The sequence below is a fragment of the Natator depressus genome, chromosome 5, assembly GCF_965152275.1.
Source record: "Natator depressus isolate rNatDep1 chromosome 5, rNatDep2.hap1, whole genome shotgun sequence".
NCBI lineage: Eukaryota > Metazoa > Chordata > Testudines > Cheloniidae > Natator > Natator depressus.
In genome coordinates this window covers 51,430,199-51,451,706 of record NC_134238.1, presented here as the reverse complement: position 1 = coordinate 51,451,706, position 21,508 = coordinate 51,430,199, and the positions used below count along the sequence as shown (strand labels likewise).

The following is a 21,508-nucleotide window of genomic DNA, read 5'->3' as shown; positions in this document are numbered from 1 at the left end:
GCCCAGCAGCACCAGGTAGGGTTGCCAAACCTCCAGCATTGGACTGGAGTCTCCAGGAATTAAAGATTCATCATTAATTAAAGATGATGTCATGTGACGAAACCTCCAGGAATAGGTCCAAACAAAATTGGCAACTCCAGCACCAGGGCGGGTCTCAGCTGGGGGCAGCCCCCTCGGTGGGGGGAGACTGCGGCTCCGCCAGGAGGAAGGGAAGAGAGGCCGGGGCAGCCGTAGCATGGGGAGCAGGGCACTCAGCCAAGGGGATGCCACAGGGGAAGGCCGAAAACAGCACGTGGCGGCTTCGCGATGCATTCTGGGAGTTGCAGTTTCCCTGACAAGGGCTCCCACTTCTGGGTGTGCCCCTTCTCGCTGCCGGCGGCGCCGTCATTGATTTTGCGACTGTCTCCGCGCCGGAGCGGCGTTTCCCATCAGGCGCGGCCAGGCCGCCTCGCGCGGGGTCCTCGCAGCGGCGTGTAGGAGGCGCGGTGCATGCCGGGTCTCTTTCTTTGCGGCTTGGGCCAGCAGCAGCGTGATGGGTGAGCGCCCCGGGCCGGGAGTGAGGTCGGGCCTCCGAGAACGGAGCCGCCGCCGCCGCGCTTAGGGGGTGGCTCGGTTTTCCGAACTGCTAAAGGAAACGAATCCCCCTTAACGCGCGGCGGTCCGAGCCCGGCGGTCCCCTCTCCCCGTCCGCCCCCCCCCCGGGATCGCAGCGCTGTGGGGGGGCGGGCATCGGGGGTGCTCAGGGGCGTTAGGCGGGTGGCAGCTCCGGGCGTTCCTGAGGCTTGAACAATCTGCCTCCGGGTCCCAGGCTGACCCGGTCGTTTAGATTCTGCATCAGGTTTAGCTGGGCGCTGTTGCCTCGTGTTTGTAGCGTGCGGCATTGATGGATTGTTTTTCTGTCTCCCGCAAAATTTGGTTGCTTAGGTAAGTGCCGTGGGCTTCGCACCGCTAGAAAGCTGCGCAGCCACCGACGGGATCAGAAATGGCACGACAAGCAATACAAGAAGGCCCACTTGGGTACTGCCCTGAAAGCCAACCCCTTTGGAGGAGCTTCCCATGCGAAGGGAATTGTTCTGGAAAAAGTGTATGTGAAATCCAAGTGTATACTGATGAGACAAGCTGCGAACTTGTACTGTTTATTGTGCCTAGCGTCTGGTAGGGTTGTTTTGCTCCACCTAGTAACATATGATCATAATATATTTGCAGACTTTGTTAATTTTAGTTGCACCTCTACTGATTGCAAAAAAGTAATCCTAATTTGTTCACCATCGCTTGCCCTGAATGATTTTAAAAAAGGCAGTTTCAGGCTTTCTCTTCATTTTTATAGTTGAACTTAACAGTTAGGTCCGGGTCACCAAATGTCTGTCTACTTTACACGCCATACTATCGCAACATTATTGTACATAACACCTGAAAGACCAGTGGTTCTTAGATAGCCATATTTGGGATTTAGAGGATTGTTTGTGAATCCTGTGTTTTAACATAGTTCTCCCTTGTGCTTAACAAATATGAACTATGCCTGCAGTTGTTGCTATCTTTTTTTCCTAACTTCCTTCTCCCCAAGAATATGAATCAGTATATCCGCTTGGTCTGGGGAGTAACTATGCTTTGTATCTGACCCTTCAAAAAGGGGGTGTCATTTCTCCAACATGAGCAGCTGCTCTCTAGAAAGAAAATATGAACTTCTTAGGCTAGTAGGAGAAAAAAATGCTATTAACGGAAATCTTTAGTGATGAGTGAATTTCAAAGGAGCTGTTAGTAACATCAGTTTGAGTCCATTCAAAAGTTGTATATTTTGGTTGTGACTGCTATTTTAATAGGAACATAGACATATAAGGCGGGGAAGGGAACTGGAGAGATCATCTAGTCCAGTCCCCTGTGCTGAGGCAAGACCAAGTATACCAACACCATCCCTGACTGGTGTTTGTCTAATCCGTTCTTAACAATTCCAGTGATGCAGATGCTACAACCCGTCTTAGAATTCTATTCCTGTGCTTAATTATCCTTATGGTTAGTTTTTTCCTAATTGCTAACCTAAATCTCTCTCGTTGTAGATTAAGCCCACTATTTCTAGTCTCACTTTCAGTGGACATGGAGAGCAATTGATCACTCTTCAGATATAAAGATTGTTACCAGGCTCCTCCTGCATCTCTTTTCTCAATACTAAAGATTCCCAGTTTTTTCACTTTTCCTCATAGGTCAAGTTTTCTAAATCTTTTGTCATTTTTGTTGCTCTCCTCTGGATTGTCCAAGAATTGGGAGGCTTAATGCAGCTTCTTAGACTCTTCGGCCATGCTGTCAGTTAATGGTGCAGTGGTTTTTTTTTTTGTTTTTTTATTTTGACGAGGGACGTTTGGTTTCATGAGATGTATTAAAACAGAAATTAACAATTTTGGTTAAAAAAATGTTAAATTATTTTACCAAACAAAACCCTTTAAAAATTATAAGTGGCAGTTTCCTTTATGATTATTCCTGAATGTGGAAACTGAATTAGAGTTGGGTGTATAGTATGGACATAGAGGGAAAGAGGTGGAAGGATTCTGAAGCTGATCCTGAGGAGAAGAGCTCATACACTCTAAAGAGCTGCGGGTATTAATTTGAAGAGCTGACTCTTTATTACAGCTCTGTTGCATTTATTAAAGAAACTGCTTCTTTTGTACCATTCTGCTCCAATTTCAAATGCTGCAAGGACGTTGAGAGAGTTATTTTTTAGTTTAGTGATTACTATGTACATTATACAGTTGATGCCAGCAGATGGCTACTTTCAGTTACAGCAATTACTTTTTTTCATTTCAGTGGGGTAGAGGCTAAGCAGCCCAATTCAGCCATCAGGAAATGTGTCCGAGTCCAGCTGATCAAGAACGGCAAGAAAATAACAGCCTTTGTTCCTAATGACGGTTGCTTGAACTTCATTGAGGTGAACAATGAATCCCTAAAACTCTTTGTTGTGAATTGGCTCCATGTAATACAGCTCAAAGTTACGTTATTGGCCCTATCTGTCCAGTGGCACTTGGTCATCTGAAGGAAATTATTACTGTCTGCTTAGTAGTAATATTTTTAAATTTCAAGCATCTTAATCAAAACATGAGCAGTTACAGTACATTTACATGTAAAGGGTTTGTTCAACCAGTGCAATTTGCTTTTCTGAATATTCTTAAACTTTATATTTGGGTTCTCGTTTGTACTTAGTAACAAACAATTTTCAGTCAATTAATCTTCCTTTCTTTCACTGTAGGAAAATGATGAAGTTCTGGTTGCTGGCTTTGGTCGGAAGGGTCATGCTGTTGGTGACATTCCTGGTGTCCGCTTCAAGGTTGTCAAAGTAGCCAATGTTTCTCTCTTAGCCTTGTACAAAGGCAAGAAAGAGAGACCACGATCATAAATTCCTGTCGAGCCATCTAGGCTACTAATAAACTTCAGTTTGATAAATGGTGTGGTTTTTCAAGTCCTCCGTGCAATGAAATATTGGGGCACATGTTCTGATGAACATTTTTTGAGTGTACTGTTGCTTTTTGAAACACTTAAAATATTGTGCTAGTACCTGAAAACATGAAACTATTTTTTAAATGAAATTGGTTTTATTTACTCTAAACTAAATTAAAAATTCCCCTGTATAACTGCAGAAAAGTGGATGTTAGATCTAGTATCTTTTCTAAAGCCATGTCTACACTACAAAATTATGTTGACCTAACTTACGTCTGTATACAGCCACCACAGTTATAAAATTGCTAGTGTGTGCACAGGTGGTGCACTTGCATCAGTTGTATTATCAGTATGGGGCATTGTGGGAAAGCTCTTGAAAGCCAGTAACAGTCAACATAAGCAGTGTAGTATTTCCACTGACACTATGTTGATCGAATTACATCTACCATGACTACTCCACTTGCTGTTCCTAAATCAGAAGAGAGAGGCACTTACAGTGGCAGGAGCCAGATTTAAGTGGAGACACTTCCACAAATTTTGTTAAATTAATACATTCACCTGCTTTCCCTCCCCATGAACTTTACACTCACAAAAAAGAAGCCGAAGGATCTAGAGATGGCAAACGAATAACAGATCAGGATATCTTTATAGGGTCGCTAGCTTCTTTAAGATGATATGATTTAATTATTTCTGCTTGAACTTCCTTGGCGGTATCTGGGGTGTAACAGCTGCACCAGCGTCCTTTCTCCATCCACCTAGTCTAACAGCATGGATGTTTGTAGCATTGTGATCACTGTACGCGCAGGGTGAGGATGCCCATTGTCCTCTAAGGTAAAGCTACAGACTAAAGTGGGGTCCTGAGGCAGGATGTAGAGGGTTTGTGGTTGCTGCAACCCTGAATGCCTCAGTCTCCAACTGTAACAGCCCATTGAGGGCATCTGCAGCTTTGTTGTCTGCTATGAGCATGGGGCTCGAGGGGGCCTTTCACCCGCATTACAGCAACAGGAAGGTGCTGGCCGCAGGCAACAAGGGCCAGGCTCACTGCAACTCACCTTGATCTGAACACGGCCTAGAATGTATATAGTTGCAGAACAAATATGAACTCAATTGACCAATTTAAAGAAGCAAAGAGAGGAGAAGCTGAATGAATAAAATATGCAGGGCAAAATTAATTCCCTCAGCTATAACAGACCGAGTTGGCTTAGGGGGGTTTTCTTTAACCGTCCGTCATGGGCTCAGTATCGTAACTTTTGTGATGTTATCGTAAGTCTCATGATATTGGTGTTTTTCTGGTACACTCAGCTCCTGAACTCAGGAGAATCTCAGGGTTGGCAATGCTGCAATGTGAGACCAAACCATGCACACTGATGCCAATGGGTGCAGAACTGTGCCTGGGGCAGGCACCAGGCCCTGGGAGGCAGGCTTCGAGGACACACATTTGCCTGCAGAAATGGAGCAAGTCCCTTGCCCATATCGTGCCTGCCCAGCAGCGCCGGGGTGCCCCGCCCAGATGGGGGCAGCCGCCGAGGGGGTGGGGAGGCTGGGGCAGGCAGGGCACGCAGCCAAGGGCCACTGCATGTCCCAGGGAGGGGAAGAGTGGGACAGGCTTGACGCCTGGAAGCGTGATGCATTCTGGGAATCGTAGTTTTCTTTACAACTGCTACCATTTCCGGGTGTGTCGCTTACTTTTCCTCTCTGTTTCCGATCAGGCACAGCCACGCCACCTCGCGCGGGGTCCTCGCAGCGGCGTGTAGGAGGCGCGGTGCATGCTGGGTCTCTTTCTTTGCGGCTTGGGCCAGCAGCAGCGTGATGGGTGAGCGCCCGGGGCCGGGAGTGAGGTCGGGCTTCCGAGAATGGAGTCGCCGCCGCCGCGCTCAGGGGGTGGCTCGGTTTTCCGAACTGCTAAAGGAAACGAATCCCCCTTAACGCGCGGCGGTCCGAGCCCGGCGGTCCCCTCTCCCCGTCCGCCCCCCCCCCCCGGGATCGCAGCGCTGTGGGGGGGCGGGCATCGGGGGTGCTCAGGGGCGTTAGGCGGGTGGCAGCTCCGGGCGTTCCTGAGGCTTGAACAATCTGCCTCCGGGTCCCAGGCTGACCCGGTCGTTTAGATTCTGCATCAGGTTTAGCTGGGCGCTGTTGCCTCGTGTTTGTAGCGTGCGGCATTGATGGATTGTTTTTCTGTCTCCCGCAAAATTTGGTTGCTTAGGTAAGTGCCGTGGGCTTCGCACCGCTAGAAAGCTGCGCAGCCACCGACGGGATCAGAAATGGCACGACAAGCAATACAAGAAGGCCCACTTGGGTACTGCCCTGAAAGCCAACCCCTTTGGAGGAGCTTCCCATGCGAAGGGAATTGTTCTGGAAAAAGTGTAAGTACAACTGAAGTGCTTGTGGAGGTTAGGTGGAGAAATACACTCCAGCTACTGTGAGTAGTTTGCGGCAACTCCACTGAGTGCTAAAGTAAATGCTGTTTAACTTCATTGTAACTGTGCCCAGCTCTATGAGTCGTTTATCACACGTTATATGTGGTTAACAGGCATTGTTTCTGCATCAGCACTTGAATCTGGAGGGCTATATTGCTTTCTGCAGTATGTACGATTGTTACATACATTTTTAGTTGGGTTCTGTTGGTGTTCAGAGGTTTTTGTGCTTGATTTGACTTTCAAAATAAAACTATTTATCTTCAGAGTGGAAGGCTTCTTAAATTTGAAGGTTAAAGAGATGTACTGCTGAAAAAGGGAGTGGGCGTGGCTTTCAGAAGTGCGGAGTCCTCTCAGATCTCATTGAAAACTGTTGGAGCTATAGAAATTCTGAATTTTTGAAAATCGGGTCCAGTGGAAAAATTCACTATGTGATGTTTGTACTAATTTAGTGCTGGGCATTTTCTGAATAAAGCCCATCAATCTACAGATTTACATGGTGTTTTTTGGACAAATGGCTATTATGCATTAAATTGACAGCACTGGAGCTATTTCTTGTTTGTTATCAGGACTGAGAGATGTTTGCCATCATGCCATTTGATGTCTACAATTCTGGTTTAAATTTAAATGTTTACCATATTTTATTCAGCCACTAATATCTGGACTTGATTTTTTGTTTCAATCTGTGTTTGTCTGCAGTTACCACCCGCCTCTAAAGTCCCGTTCTCTCTTCCCAAGTAAAAATCAGAACATAAAGACCTTATGCCTGGGTTCCTGTCAGCATTTTTAAGCATCTTATTTAGGAGGCTAGACTATCCTAGTGGTTGCTGAAGCCTCCAGGGTGCCATTGTACTGTTTCTAATTTGCAGTTTCATTAAGTTAGCATTGGTCCCCATGGAACTTTTCCCTCTCCACCCCCAACCCCAAAGTATTGGCTCAAATATTTAGGAAGCGAAGGGACCATTTGGGGTATTATTCTTTCTTGTACCAAGGTACTAGACAAGCTGTGTTTCAGTAATTGTCCATTAAATGTTGGGTTTTATAGTATTTCATGAAAAACAGATACTATTTACATTCTCCATAGAATGGAGGTGTACAAAGTGATCCAGCATGTTTAATGTAGCAGTTCTTGATGTTCTAATAGATCTGCTAAAATAGTCAAGCAGAATGTCAGTGATGCTTTTTCATGTATTTCCATTTCAGTGGTGTAGAGGCTAAACAGCCCAATTCAGCCATCAGGAAATGTGTCCGAGTCCAGCTGATCAAGAATGGCAAGAAAATAACAGCCTTTGTTCCTAATGATGGTTGCTTGAATTTCATTGAGGTGAATAATTTATCAGAAAACGAACTACAGAAAACTAGTTGTATGTTAAAAGCAAAAACTTCTCCCAAGTGTATTTGGCTGAACTGGGGGATGGCACAAGCAAGGGCCATGCTTGCTGCACTTAAACAAGATGATGGGCAGAAGACAGACATTAGAAGTGCTCTTTCACCTTCCATCTGCCACATCATGCCTCAGCTGTGCTGTTACAAGGCAAAGGAGTGTCCTAGTTAATATTTGTTCCTACCAAAACGTTGAAGGGACTAAAGTTCCAAGTCTTTTTATATCTGACCACAACACTTCTTTTTGTTTCGGCTGGCCTTTCCTGGGAGGGGTTGTGATATGCTTAAAGCTCTTGGGTCAAATTTGGGATGCTCTGATTTCTCAGAGTAGCCAAAAGATACATTGTGTTTCAGACACGTGCATAAATCTGATGTTGATTGCTGTGCAACTGCAGTGTTTCCTGTTCTAATTCTAGGAAAACGATGAAGTTCTGGTTGCTGGCTTTGGTCGGAAAGGTCATGCTGTTGGTGATATTCCTGGAGTTCGCTTCAAGGTTGTCAAAGTAGCCAATGTTTCCCTCTTAGCCTTGTACAAAGGCAAGAAGGAGAGACCAAGATCATAAACTTTTGTTACTCTGTTAAGGATGTCAATAAAAATTTTCATCTAACGAAACCTCTTATATATTTTAAATTTTTTTATGAGACTAGTGTTGATTTTCTAAATGAATTGTTTGTAAATAACATGTGTGTAACTGTGTTCCAACATCTGTAGTGCCTTGTTTGCCACTACTTTTTCTTGTAATAAGAAATGCCTTACAAGTGATCAGGATAAAGGTGTTCAAGTTTCTTAATTCCATCAGTACTTCTGTGCACTACTGTAGCATTTGTTATATCTGTTTTACTTAGCTGGAGGCTTACAAGATATTTGTAAAGATACTCTAAAACCAGATTTTTAGCATACAAATAGTATTGGATCTCTTTGAGTTTAAATTAAAAGTGGAGCTGGTTGGAAAACTAGCTCTTTTTTCTTGTGGAAAATTTCAAGGTTTTGGCAAAACTAAATCCAGACTTTTTCAATTCTAAAATGATGCCTCACGGAGTCTATAGTATGGGTGCTTCGTGTTCCCATTCCCTGGTTGGACTATTTCTCCCATGATGCATCACAGTTTTCCCCTTTGATGTGGGGAGGAGGTGCATTGTGAAGTCCAATGGGGAGCCTGTCCCATAGAACAGGAAACAAAAGGCACTATAGCAGTACTTCAGAAGCAATGTTTTTGCTTTCCTTGGAAAATTAGCCCAAAAACTCTCAATTCCCAAGAAATGTTTTTGTCAGGGAAGAACAAAACATCCATTAAACAGTTCTGATAAATATTCAACCAGACCCAGTTAAAGTGCAGCTAAGAATAGTTTATTGAAATGTAAGATTTCCTTCTAACTAGTAAATCAGCTGAGTAAGTGCTTGCTGAGGTAAATTTGGGGGTGCTTGGCAGAACTTCCCCTGACAACCAAATACACGATGTCTAAGTATGCAAAAACTGAGGCCCATAACTTGGAGATTTTAAGGCCAGAGGGACCATTAGATCATCTAGTTTTCTACATATCAGACAGGCCAACAAATTTCACTCAACTGCTCGTATATTGAGCCCAATACTCTGACTAAAGCATATCTTTCAAAAAGGCATCCAGTGTTTGAAAATACCAAAGGAAGGGGAGTCTACCACATCCCTTTGTAGTTTGTTTCAGTGGTTTATCACCATCACTTTTTAAAAAAAAATTGTGCCTTATTTCTGATTTAAAATCTCTCTAGCTTTACGCTTCTTTTTTATACCCTTTTTTGCTAGTTTGAAGAACTCTTTAATACCTCATGTTTTTTTCTTTTTTTGTAATCTCTCTATCTTTCTGATAAGTGAACAGGTTGAGCTCTTTAAGTCTCTCACTGTGTTATGTATTTTCTTCAGCCCTTGAATCACTTGTGGCATTCTTTCTGCACCATCTCCAGTTTTTCAGTATTTTTAAAATATGGACACCAGAACTAGACATTCTAGTATTTGTCTCAGTTGTGTATACATAGGTAAAATCACCACCCTACTCCTGTTGAACGGATCTCATTAGTCCTTTTTGCCACAGTATCATTGACAACTACTTTCTGAGATCTATCAGCCAGTTCTTAACCTATATAATGTGTTTTATTTAACTGTATAATTTTTTTAATCAAAATGTCTTGTGGTACTAAGTCAAACACCTTACAAAAGTTACATGCCATTATCTTTATCAATCAAACCTGTAATCAAATCAAAAAATGAAATCACATATGCTTGACAAATTGTGGAAGGCTTTAATTTCCCAGATATAGATTGGAGGACAAATGCTACCTGATAAAGGTAGGGCCCAGATTTTCCTGGATATGATTGCTACTTACCAATGCTAAATCTAAAATGGCATCACCTCTTGTTGGTTCAGAGACTATTTGGTGAAAAAAATAGAGTAACTGGTTGTAGAGGATAAGGGTTCAAATGATCACAAGTTAATTCAGTTTAAACTAAATGAAAGAATAAATAAAAATAGGTCTGTAACTAGGGACCTTGATTTTGAAAGGCAAACAAATAAAGAGGGAGTCAGGAAAGTGGACTGGACTGAAGAACTCAAGGCACTGAATGTGGAGGAGGCTTGGAATTAGTTTAATCAGCTTTGACTTCAAGTAGCTGGAGCCTGGATCCTAAGCAAGGAGAAAAATCATAAGGAAAGGTGGCAGGTGAAACTGGATGAACAAGCATCTCAAGCAGGTGATTAAAAGAAAGCAGAAAGTCTGCAAGGGATGGATCAGCAAGGAAATCTACCTCTCGGAGGTCAGAAAGTATAGGGAAGAAGAACTGCCACAATCCAACCAGAGTTGGACCTTGCGAAGGAAATTAAAACCAATATTAAAATGTTATGTAGCCATATAAATAAAGAAAACAAGGAAAGAAGTGGGACTGCTAAGCACTGAGGATGGGGTGGAGATTAAAGATAATCTAGGCTTGGCCCCACGCCTAAAGGAATACTTTGCCTCAGTTTTTAATAAAGATAATGAGCTTTAGGGCAGTAGCAGGGTGGCTAACAAGGATATGGAAGTAAAATTACAATGTGAAGTGGAAGCCAAACTTAAACACCTTAATGGGACCAAAACAGGGAGGAGAAGGAGGGAGGGGAGATATTCTTGGATGGAGAGTATTAAAGGAACAGGCACATGACATTGCAATCCATTAGCAAGGATTTTTAATGAATCCATAAACTCAAGGGGCATAGCATATGACTGGAGAATTACAAATATAGTACTTATATTTAAAATGGGGAGGGGAGAAGTGATCTGGAAAACTACAGACCCCTTAGCTTGACCTCAATTGTATGCAAGGCCCTAAAACAAATTTTGAGGGAGAATAACTAAAAACACAGAGGTAAACAGTAATTGGGATAAAATACAACATGCTTTTACTAAAGGTAGATCATGCCAGACCAACCTGATCTCTTTCTTTGAGAAGATAACTTGATTTTTTTTAGACAAAGGAAATGCAGTAGATCTAATCAACATGGATTTCAATAAAGCATTTGATACAGTTCCACATGGGAAGTTATAAGTTAGCAGGAGAAAATGGCAATTAATACGAGAATAAAAGGTGGGTAAGGATCTGATTAAAGGGGAGACTACAAGGGGTCACCTGAAAGGTGAACTATCAGGCTGGAGGGAGGTTACGAGTGGAGTTCCTCAAGGATCAGTCTTGGGCCCAATCTTATGTAACGTTTTCATTAGTGACCTTGCCACAAAAAATGGGCATGTGTTAATAAAATTTGTGGATGACACATATACAGAGGCAGACTGGAATATCATACAAGAAAATGTGGATGACCCTGAAAATTGGAGTAATAGAAATGGGAGGAAATTTAATAGTCAACAGTGCAGGTCATGCACTTAACGGACTAATAATAATCTTTGCTATAAGCTGGGGACTTATCAATGGGAAATGCTAGAGGAGGAGAAAGGCCTGGATGTAGTGGTTGATCACAGGATGATGACAAGCCACCAATGTGATGTGGCTGTGCAAGAATCTAATACAATCCTAGGGTGCATCAAGTGAGGTCGTTCAAGTAGACTGGGAAGTGTCAGTACCATTGTACAAGGCACTGGTGAGCCCTCATCTGGAATACTATGTGCAATTCTCTTTAAGAATGATGAATTCAAACTGGAACAGGTGCAGAGAAGGGCTAGTAGGATGATCAGAGGAACCTCTCTTATGAGAGGAGACATAAAGAGTGAGGCTTGTTTAGCTTAACAACAAAGGCTGAGGGGAGATATGGTTGTTCTCTAAATACATCAGAGGGATAAACACCAGGAAAGGAGAGGAGTTATTTAAGTTAAGTGCCAATGTTCGCACAAGAACAAATGGATGTTAAATGGCCATCAGCAAGTTTAGACTTGAAATTAGACAAAGGTTTCTAACGATCAGAGGTGTGAAGTTCTGAAACAGCCTTCTAAGGGGAGTAGTGGAGGCAAAAAAACTTAAGACTGAGATTGATAATTTTATGGAGGGGATGGTGAGTTAATAAAACCCTTTCCCAGGTGTCTGGCTTGTGAGTTGCCCACGTGCTCAAGGTCTAACTGATCGCCATATCTGGGGTTGGAAAAGAATTTCCCCTTGGTCATAGTGGCAGAGTCCCCGGGATTTTTCACCTTCCTCTGCAGCATGGAACACAGGCCACTTGGTGCTTTGCATTAGAGTAAACGGTGGACTCTCTGTAACTTGAAGTCTCTAGATCAATATTTGAGGACTTCAGTAACTCAGCCAGAGGTTAGGGTCTATTACAGGAGTGGATGGGTGAGATTCTGTAGCCTGTGATGTGCAGGAGGTCAACCTATGATCATGATGATCCTTTCTGTCTTTAAGAAACTATGAGACAAAACCTATTTTCTGTAGAACCCATATTGACTGGCACCATTCATATTTCTAGCTTTTTAATTCTTTATTGGTTGAATCTATATCAGCTTTTTCCATTATTTTGTCCAGAACTGTTGTCAGGCTAACCAGCCTATAATTACCTGTGTCATCTTACTGGCTGTTTTAGACTATTGGCTTGACATTAACATTCTTCAAGTCTTCTAGATTGCCAATATTTATTAAAAAATAACAATCAGGCCAGAGATTATCTCAGCCAACTCTTTTAGGACTTCTGGATACAAGTTATCCAGGCATGCCGATTTGTTTATCACATTCTCTTTAGTTGCTGAGAGATTGGAAAGGACTTTGTTGTCATGTGATATTAGTGCATCATCCTATATCTTTCCAAATACAGAACAGAAGTATTTATTTAACACTTATTCCTTTTTTGCACCATTATTAATTTTACCATCTGTCTTTGGTAATGGGCCTATATCATTGTTGATTGCACAGTTAGGGAGCATGTCTGAAAATGTTGGCCTTCACTTACAAACACTATTGTAAACAATTGCTGGTGGTGGGATTCGGGCTAGTGTGAGGCTGTAGTTAGCTCATCAGGAACCTGAAGCTCAGACCCTACTATTCATTCATGGAATATCAGTTGGGTTTTTTAAACTCACTACTCTGGTTCAGAAAGAGCCACTAGGAATTAGAGCAGCTTCCAGAAATATTGAGGAAAACTATTTCAACATCAGCAGGCAAGAAAGATGTCAAAGGGAAGTATTAAAGTGAAGTGGTAGAAGTGTTCAGGCTGGTAAGTGTTCAGGCTGGTTAAGTGCAGTTTCCTAATGCAGAGTTGTCATGAGCTGCTTCTGCCAGTAGGTGCTGCTATTGGTATGATGAGGGAGAAAGTTTTTAAAAAAGGGAGGGGGAGGCTGAAAACTAGAAAGCTGTTTAATTGCAGTTCAGTGAAAGAAATCTTCAGAGTGTTGAATCTAACTTTTAATTTAATAGGATCAAAGTTTTGAAGGGCTAAGTATTCCATTCCCCTTACAGCCTTTGGGCACCTGAAAGCATCTGGTGCTACAGAGAAACAGACATTCTCCCTGTCCTGAAGAGCTCACCATCTCAATTCAACATGTAAAAGGCCATACACAAACAAAGAAAAAAAAGGGGGGGGGGCACAGAGAGGAAGAACATGGGTGCCAACAATAAAATCAGGTGGAGACTCAGGCATATGCACGTCTAGCTGTTTTTTGTTTTTTTTCCTTAAGTCAGATATCTTTTTAACTCCTTGCAGGCAATTCAGCAGGAGTGAATTAGGAGGAAGGATTTCAGTGAGGGTTTGGCACGGGTGGTGCGGAAGGTGGCCATGGGAATGGGAGAATGGCACAAAGAAGCATCAAGGCTAGTACTTTGTTTCAAGTTGAATTTTAATTTGTTTAATGAACCCATGCTATTAGGTTATACAGACTAAACCGACACGTCAAAAGGGTGAGTTAGCAAATGGCGTCAGGATTTGTCCAGAGAACACATTTGTGTTTTCTACCAGCTTGGAGGAGCTCTGACTTGTGTTATTTGGAATAAAAGATGCTCCGGAAAGGAAGTCAAAGCCCAAATAAATTAAAGAGTAACTCAGATATTTGACCTTCCTATACAAATGGCTTTACACTTTATAAATCTTACAACCACCCGCTATAAAAGCCAAATCCCCCAAACCAGAAATCAATAGAAATACAGCAGAGAGGAGCCTGGAGAAGAAAGAACTAGTTCCGCTTTGCTGTGTGATTCTTTCATCAACACTAGTCGATGTTCCTGCTTCATAAAGCAGGGCATATATAAATATTAAAGCAGATGGTTGACCACAGTAGGCAAGTGACGGCTAACTTTAGGATGTGAGAGAATGAATCTTATGATGCTTGGAGAACAGTATCTCCAGCATCTGGCTCAGTCTTCCCCGGGCCAAGTAAAGCTTGGCTATGATCTACTAGTAACAGTTCAGGATTTTATTTTGGATCAGGTGCAAAGAGAAAAAGGATTAGCTCATTTCTACAGTTTGCCAAATCTTTTCCCACACATGCTTAGCCAGTGTGCCACCCTGATTTGGGCTCTTGTTGGCTCTGGAGGTGGAGGAAGCATCAAATATGGAGCATAGCCAGCAACATGAGCTTTTCCCTCTGCATTTCAAGGTGCTGTACACTAAAGGTGTCATGTTGAAGTTGAGGGGATGGGAGGTTGATTCAGCCAGCTTCCAGCGGTGTAACCCAGCGATGCAGATCACTGGTGGTGAAAATTTTCTCACAAGGGGTGGGCATGGGTGGACCACACGACCTACCCAATTAGCACCCAGGCCCACCCAAATCTGAGCCTGTGTGAATGCAGAAGCCAATGTCCATGTGGTTGAGGTTCAGGGAGACTTGGCTAAGAGAAGTTGGCTCTTCGTCCATCTGCAGAACACCACAGCTGGCCCCATCCCTGCCTCCACCCAAGGCTGCAAACTTCTCCGGGTTCCAAACAACTTTGGTGTCAGCCAAGTCCAGGCCTGCCGACAGCAATTCTGGGCCCAAGGGCAGAACTATTAATGGGCACTCTTCCAGCACAGCCAGGGTGTCCACATGCCTGCCTGCCTGCCTTCGCCGCCGACGGTACCACCCCATGCACACCAAGGAGCCCTGCAGCCCGTCGGTGAGCCTGGCTCTGCACAGGTGCTAACCAGCACCCCCAGCCCTGACAACCCAAAGGCTGTGGGGATTGCCCATCTCCACTGGCAAGCTCAGTCCCTGGGCTCCCTGCACTCAAATTCCTTCTCTGCATCCTACAATCTTGGCCCCCCAGAATTAAAATAAATATAATATGCAATAATAATATATATCTAGTATAGTAATATGCAAAATAAATGATTTGCTGTGATCTCAGAACTTTGGTCATTGCCCATCCACCATAAATTGGGACCTACCCAAATTTCCACTCGTAGCTACACCACTGGCACAGACTCTGCTCTGCCAATGAGCCTGAAGCTAGCCAGCAATGACTAGGAAAAGGGGACATGGGCAAATGAGGCACTGAATTTGTGTCTACCCCTATCTAGTGCCTGCTGGTGTGGTTTAGGGAGAGCAACCACAGAGGAGCGAACTGCCTGCTCTCCTCCAGACATGACCCTCCAGGGTGAATTAAGCGCAGGATGTTGCTCTAGCAAAGTTACCACAAGATAAAAATCCACTGGTGCTGCAGAAAGGGAGGTTGTGTTCTGACAGGCTTGAGAATAGGGAAAGGTGTTCAATAAGATCTTCTATAAACATCATCCTCTTATCAAACAAGTGAATGGCTCTCTAGCCTTCAGTTAAAAATTCTCCCTAGTAAGTCACAGTTTTATCAGTCCCTTGAATGCTTAAGTGAAAGTTTCCTTGGAGTTTAAAAAAACAAAACTTGGTAACAGCCTAATGAAAAATAAGGCCTAACAGTGGTAAGCACAGCACTTTCCTATTCCCACTAACACTCCCCAGCAGTATTTTCCCAGAATGCTATTCTCAAGCTGGTCTTTTAAATTTAGCAGTCAAGCAGCTGCAGCCCTAAAGTGGGCAGTAGGAACTTCCAGCTGTATCTTTCTCTTCCAGCTGGTAAGCACTTGTTATGACTTCCCTTTCTTATTGCTAAGGGGGTGAATCACAAAAACATTTTTAAAAACTGTGTCTTTTACAAGATACATAACACATTACCATAAAAGCTAGACTTTTTAGATGACAGAATGGGGGTAGGGATAGCTCAGTGGTTTGAGCATTGGCCTGCTAAACCCAGGGTTGTGAGTTCAATCCTTGAGGGGGCAATTTGGGGCAAAAATTGGGGATTGGCCCTGCTTGGAGCAAGGGGTTGGACTAGATGACCTCCTGAGGTCCCTTCCAACCCTGATATTCTATGATAGGAGCCAGTAGGAACTTCACATTTCAGGTTGTGTTATAATGAAACAGAAATTACTCAATATTTTTTTGTTGGGACTGAAATTCTGTGTAATATACGTTGAAATGTAAAAGTCTACAATAACTCTTTGAATCATAGCTGTGCTAACTGGGAAAGAACTATTGCCCCAAATTCATTCCTGGAAAAATGTCAATGAAATCAACGGAGTCAGAACAGGGATTAATTTAGGTTACTTGACTTGCTCTAATGTTGTCCAGTGTAAACTGAAATCAGTGCAGTCACTACTGATGAAAATGAGAACATAATTTGACTCAAAGAATATTTCTTCCATAACCAAAGCAAAACCAAACTTTCTACTGGAGCAGATTATGCCTGAATGCACAAAAGAAGCATACATATATAGAACAGTGTTCCTGCCTCCTACAGGAAACCAAAGGCAAACTGCAATTGAGCACATGGGGCTGGTTACATTCTCTGATTCTTGTAATCAAAGGCAAGTATTGGCGGCTTCCTTTAAGAAAGAGTCTCCAGTAGTAGGCTTCTCAATATTTCTTTCCAGATTTCAGACAAGAAACTTAAGGAGATTTAAAACTGCTTTATAATTGAAAACTCTTCTGTAGCAGTTTTGCAAAACTTAAAGAATAACCTATGCTGCCAAAAACTTAGGTGTTTTGGAACGTACTTGCCAAATAAAATAAAATATAGCACTGGTGATTGATCTAATTTTGAAATTAGATACGATTTTTGTGAGCAAACGTGTTAAATGTTTTAGAAGGTCACTAGATTACTTATACGAAATGTTTTTTATTACTGATGACATCTTAGCCAAAATACAGAGGATTTTTGAACTAATCATCTTAATGATCTGAATTTTTAGTTGTTTATTAGTGCTAAATAAACAAAGTTAAGAGATGTATGATGCGTTTTGCCAGATCACTCATCTATGTGTCCAACTCTCCCAGTTGCTGTAACCCTCTTATTTATCTTAACATTTTGTATCTATTATCATAGTATCTAAAAACTGTGAGGGCAGCACCAAGGTGCTCATTATTACTCCGCTGGGATTTAGAAGGGGTTTATCAGCTGGACATGAATGGGCTTCAGAAACTGGAAACAGTTTGCCTTTCAAAGCAGGCATAGGGTGTTATTGGCAAAGAGTGCTCCTGGAGGTATAGTGGGAAGAATGTACTGAAAAAAAAGTCACGGGTGCAGCTACCCATGTGGCATGTGCCTGGGCTTACCTCTTCAAGGACAGATCTGAAATCAAAGACAATGTGCCATGCTTTTTCCAAATCATCCTGGGTCTTCTTTACAATGATAAATGAAAGAGGAAAAACCATGTTGTACAATGGGGACTGTTGCGTCTAAAAGGAACTGAATGTCGATTTCTCAGTCCACATGACAGCCCCATTTCTTTGTAACGCTTGGATGAAACAGAAAAAATCAGGTCTGTAAAGGAACGTTGACTGAACAGAAGGGTGGTGAGAGTCCATTCTGTTGGACTAACTTCATACTTAGCTAGCGTAACTTGAGACTGGTGAGGTGTGGCCTCATATGAGTAACTGCATTAATAAATTATACAAGTTGAACTTCCTTTGTCTTTAATTATATTCCATGAGTTAATTTATCTAATGCTGTCACATGGACAGAAAGACCGTACTCACAGTAACGCTCCAGGGCGGTGTTTTGTGGAACTTGTAATCTTAGGAACAATGATTATCTCAGGTCAATAGTATAGAATAGTCATGACTGGAAGGGGTATTATCAACAAGTCTGCTATGCCTGGAAAACAGAAAGTGTTAGTCTCCTAGAAATATCTAGGAAACTATGCAAATACATTTCACTCCAAACCATTTTGTTACTTCTATTTTCTGACAGGTGGCCAAAAACTAGTCCAATAAATAAGACTTGAAAGTGAAAAAGAGTATCTGTTGGTTCTTTATCAAGGAATCTTCCACACTAAGCATAGGAAGAATATTGTAAAACAAGCACTCCAGCTATATACATTAAATCCTACTCTGCATTCTGTGTCATATTTTACTGGCCCTATATCTTAAAAATTGGATTTCTTGGGAGCAAGGACTTGTTTATTCTGTACATTTGACCCATAGGTCAATGCTGGGTAACATCTGTGATGCTACAGAAAGATAACCATGAGCTAGATCCTCCAATATGGCCATACAGCAGTCAGTGCACCTAGTGCACATGTGTGCATACTTGTGCATGCAAGTATATGGAACTGTGTATTTTTTGTGTGCCTCCCCTGCCTGATTCCGAGGACAGTGGAAGATAATTCAACCCTCAGTGCAAGGAGAGCAGTCTTCTATAATTTGCATTGGGACTAGCAGCCATTCCAGTGTCCCAGGATTGCTAAAGCAAAATTTGCTCTGGTCACGCCTTATCCTATGCTGGGATGGAGGAAGAAGCAGTTGGTGCAAAGCTGGCTAGACTGACCAGCTGGGAATCTTCAGCTGGTTGTCTGAGCCCCTTTGCTTCACTGAAGCAGCACAAAGGGCATGAAGCAGGGCTGAGCATCTGGGCTTCTAAACACAGATTTAAAATCATATTATTTTCCTGTAATTTGTTTCTCCTCGTGTATAAAGAGAAATAATTCTTCTTTCAATGTGTGAAATAGGATACAGATATTGTTTACAATAAAACATACATAACCAAATGTTTTGAAAAGAAGGCAATCTGACTGCTGTCATGAGAAGTCAACAAAGAACTACATTTTAGAAGTCATGGAGGGAACAAAGGTATCACAGATCATTAGAATCCAGTATAGGATAAATAATGTGTTTTAGTATCATTTACTATAAATTCCAAATGGCCTGGCAAAACAATTTTACTTTGTCAATAGCATTTTAAGGATTGTATTATGTTTTACATCACACACATGATGGAACTAAATTAAAAACATGATGATAAAACTTCTGAGACCACAGATTTTTAAATCCCATAAATTTTACATTTGCAGTTTTGATCCAACATATTCTAATATTTGACTCCCCATGTAAGTGTCATCTTCATTGAACATGTAAAGGCAAAATCTGTAATTCTTATCTACTGAGAAACTGTACAAAATAAATGCAGAACACTTGGAACAAAACATGATTCAGAAGGAATCAAAACTGACTGTCACACTAAAGTTATTTCTAACCTGTTTTTTTTGCTGATCTTGGTGCCCTATTATGCAGTCTCTACTTTCTCAAAACTCCATTGATATGAGTGGGAGTTTAGCTTAAGTAAGGATTGCAGGATCAGGCCTTTACTCCTGAATAATGACTAGCTCAACCAGAAATGCTAATTTACTACAACAATACTTCCCTTGGAGACAAAACCCTTTAGAAGTAGTGAAGAAGGAAGAAGTGGCATGCTCACATGATTGTACTGAGGCACCCTGAATTGTAGAATTGTATAATTTTAACCAATACATAGACTATTAGTACTATTCATCTACAATTCTGACCCATTCATTCAATTAAGCAATACGTATACAATACATTCTCCAATACACCCTGAGGTATCTGACGATCAGAGTTTTGGCAATTAAGTGTCCCTATCCTCTCCAGGTTACATACTAACCCTAAAATGGAATCAAGCCCACGTTCACATATATAACTGCATCACTGTGGAATGTCTGCAGACTGATAGCATACTTCTCTAGATACACAGTGGTGCTGTCTGATATCTTTCAGAGTAGAATTAAATCCACTGTTTCAATCCCATGCCAGAAAGCTCAGCCTTTTATAGATGTTCCGATACAGTCTCAGTAAAGACCAAACCCAAAGAAAAAAGGAGGGAGAATCTGAGGTAGTAAATGAGTAAGTGAATTCTAGAGTCAGCGCTGTCACATGGAATGGAGTTTGTGTCCGGGTGGAACGTGACGTGTCACTAACTGCAGCCAGCTCTTAGGTGTTCCGCTGTCATCAAGCATGTTGCTGCCAGGGGGGAAGAGCCCCGAATGGCAAGCCTTACTGAGCTCTGCTGACTGTCAGGGAACTGGGTAGTTTGTGTCAGGTCTGTCGCAGACAAAGCTGCAATCGCTTTACAATTCTCAAATACCTGTGCTTCAACTTGGGGCCCTGAAGTGGAGACATTGAACAAGGAATTAGAAGCAGTGGAGGAGGCAAAATAAAAATCACTGCAGGGCAAGTACATTAGATCACACCATTAAATGCGCACTGGAGGAGTTAAGCCAAGAAGCTCTGATATTGCTGAGACAGCAGTCCCAGTACACAGAGCATCAACACTGTGACTTTCAATGGAGATCCTTCCTGGCTATTAAGAAGGGTGTTGGCAGAGTGCCAGAGGGACCTCAGCTCAGCTCTCCTGTGCAGAGCAAAATGGCAATGACACAGGGAGTGACTGTGTGTAAATTGTCAGATGGAAGATCCTAGGCACTCCTCAGTTGAAAGGTCAGAAGTAAAAGCTGAAATGCCTACAAACTAGAATCTGATTTTATATGAGACTAAAAAAATGCCATTCCCCTCTTACCTTTAGATTTAATCTGCTTTTGTATTCTGTTCAGACACTAGTTTTGCATAACTCAGAGGTAGATTTAGCCCCACAACTGGGCCTACAATACTCAGCCATGATATAATGTAGTTTATATTCCTAAAAAACAAAGAAAACATGCATGTATTACAAAAATCTTTACTGACGTTCAGATTTGTGCCTGAAAGTCACCTTATACCAGACAACTTTCTTTAATATGAAGTTACTAATGCACTTTACACACTCTGAGTCTATTTTAACTTACAGGATTTAAGTGAAAACACAGAGTTTTACTACACACAGATTGGGGATGACAATTTCTTGACTGTTCTGACCTTGCAAGTGTAGACAATTGATTTACATACATTAAACATCTTATTATCGCCTAACAAACTGCACTGGTATTCCTCACCTGTTCTCTCTTCGTGAATTAGCCAATACAGGAGCCATGAATTCATTAGTCCGGCAGGGATGAAGGACAAAGAATGGTTGACCAAGTAATGGGTGCTCCTGAAAGAATCCATCAGTTGGTTTTATTATCAAAATGGTTTTAGGAAAAGATACAACATGCTATTTGAACAAAAAAAAAAAAAAGGGCCAATTCCTTCATAGCGTAATTCAACAGCTCACTTCAGTGAAGTTACACAAAAGTTAATTTGACTCCTGTTTTTAATAACACTAAAGGCATTTAAGCAATCAATATTCAAGTGTACAGTTTCTAATTCTGAAATAGAAATAAGTGTACCGTGTAGGTTATGCTATCATTTTAATTATGATGCAAAGATTTTCAAAAGCAGCTCAGGTTACTTGTAACAGCAGCGAAAAAGTTAACAGCTGAAAGCAAGTGGGCAAAGTTGCCATTTAAAAGTGTGTTCTGACACAATGTAATGCCTACCCCGGCAGAGGAGCCTCCACTGAATAGCTCCTTGACAATCTTAGGCCAGCTCTATACTACAAACGTACGTTGATATAACTACGACGCTCAGGGGTCTGAAAAATCCACACCCCTGAGCAACCTAGTAATAC

General features: G+C 42.1%; 3 protein-coding genes across 6 annotated transcripts in view; 2 read left to right on the top strand and 1 right to left on the bottom strand.

The window, feature by feature from the left end:
* The first annotated feature begins 394 nt into the window (after nucleotides 1–394).
* On the top strand, nucleotides 395–3,429 carry LOC141988158 (small ribosomal subunit protein uS12). Its single transcript, XM_074953991.1, has 4 exons — nucleotides 395–536; nucleotides 925–1,084; nucleotides 2,797–2,917; nucleotides 3,236–3,429. The coding sequence occupies exons 1-4, from the start codon at nucleotides 533–535 to the stop codon at nucleotides 3,380–3,382; spliced, it is 432 nt and encodes a 143-aa protein (XP_074810092.1). The 5' UTR covers nucleotides 395–532; the 3' UTR covers nucleotides 3,383–3,429.
* A 1,650-nt stretch (nucleotides 3,430–5,079) lies between these two features.
* On the top strand, nucleotides 5,080–7,819 carry LOC141988157 (small ribosomal subunit protein uS12). The gene is made up of 4 exons (XM_074953990.1): nucleotides 5,080–5,236; nucleotides 5,627–5,786; nucleotides 7,041–7,161; nucleotides 7,637–7,819. Exons 1-4 carry the CDS (start codon nucleotides 5,233–5,235, stop codon nucleotides 7,781–7,783), a joined length of 432 nt encoding a protein of 143 aa, XP_074810091.1. The 5' UTR covers nucleotides 5,080–5,232; the 3' UTR covers nucleotides 7,784–7,819.
* Nucleotides 7,820–13,526: 5,707 nt separating this feature from the next.
* The window catches only part of ATG10 (autophagy related 10), a 145,756-nt gene continuing 137,774 nt past the window's right edge, over nucleotides 13,527–21,508 (bottom strand). For all 4 annotated transcript variants that reach the window (XM_074952806.1, XM_074952807.1, XM_074952805.1 and 1 more), the window contains 3 exons: nucleotides 20,895–20,992; nucleotides 20,483–20,602; nucleotides 13,527–20,070 (listed from right to left, as the gene is read on the bottom strand). In XM_074952806.1, coding sequence (XP_074808907.1) covers nucleotides 20,491–20,602; nucleotides 20,895–20,992 — 210 coding nt within the window. In that variant the 3' untranslated portion in view covers nucleotides 13,527–20,070; nucleotides 20,483–20,490. The remainder of the gene's footprint in view (nucleotides 20,071–20,482; nucleotides 20,603–20,894; nucleotides 20,993–21,508) is intronic.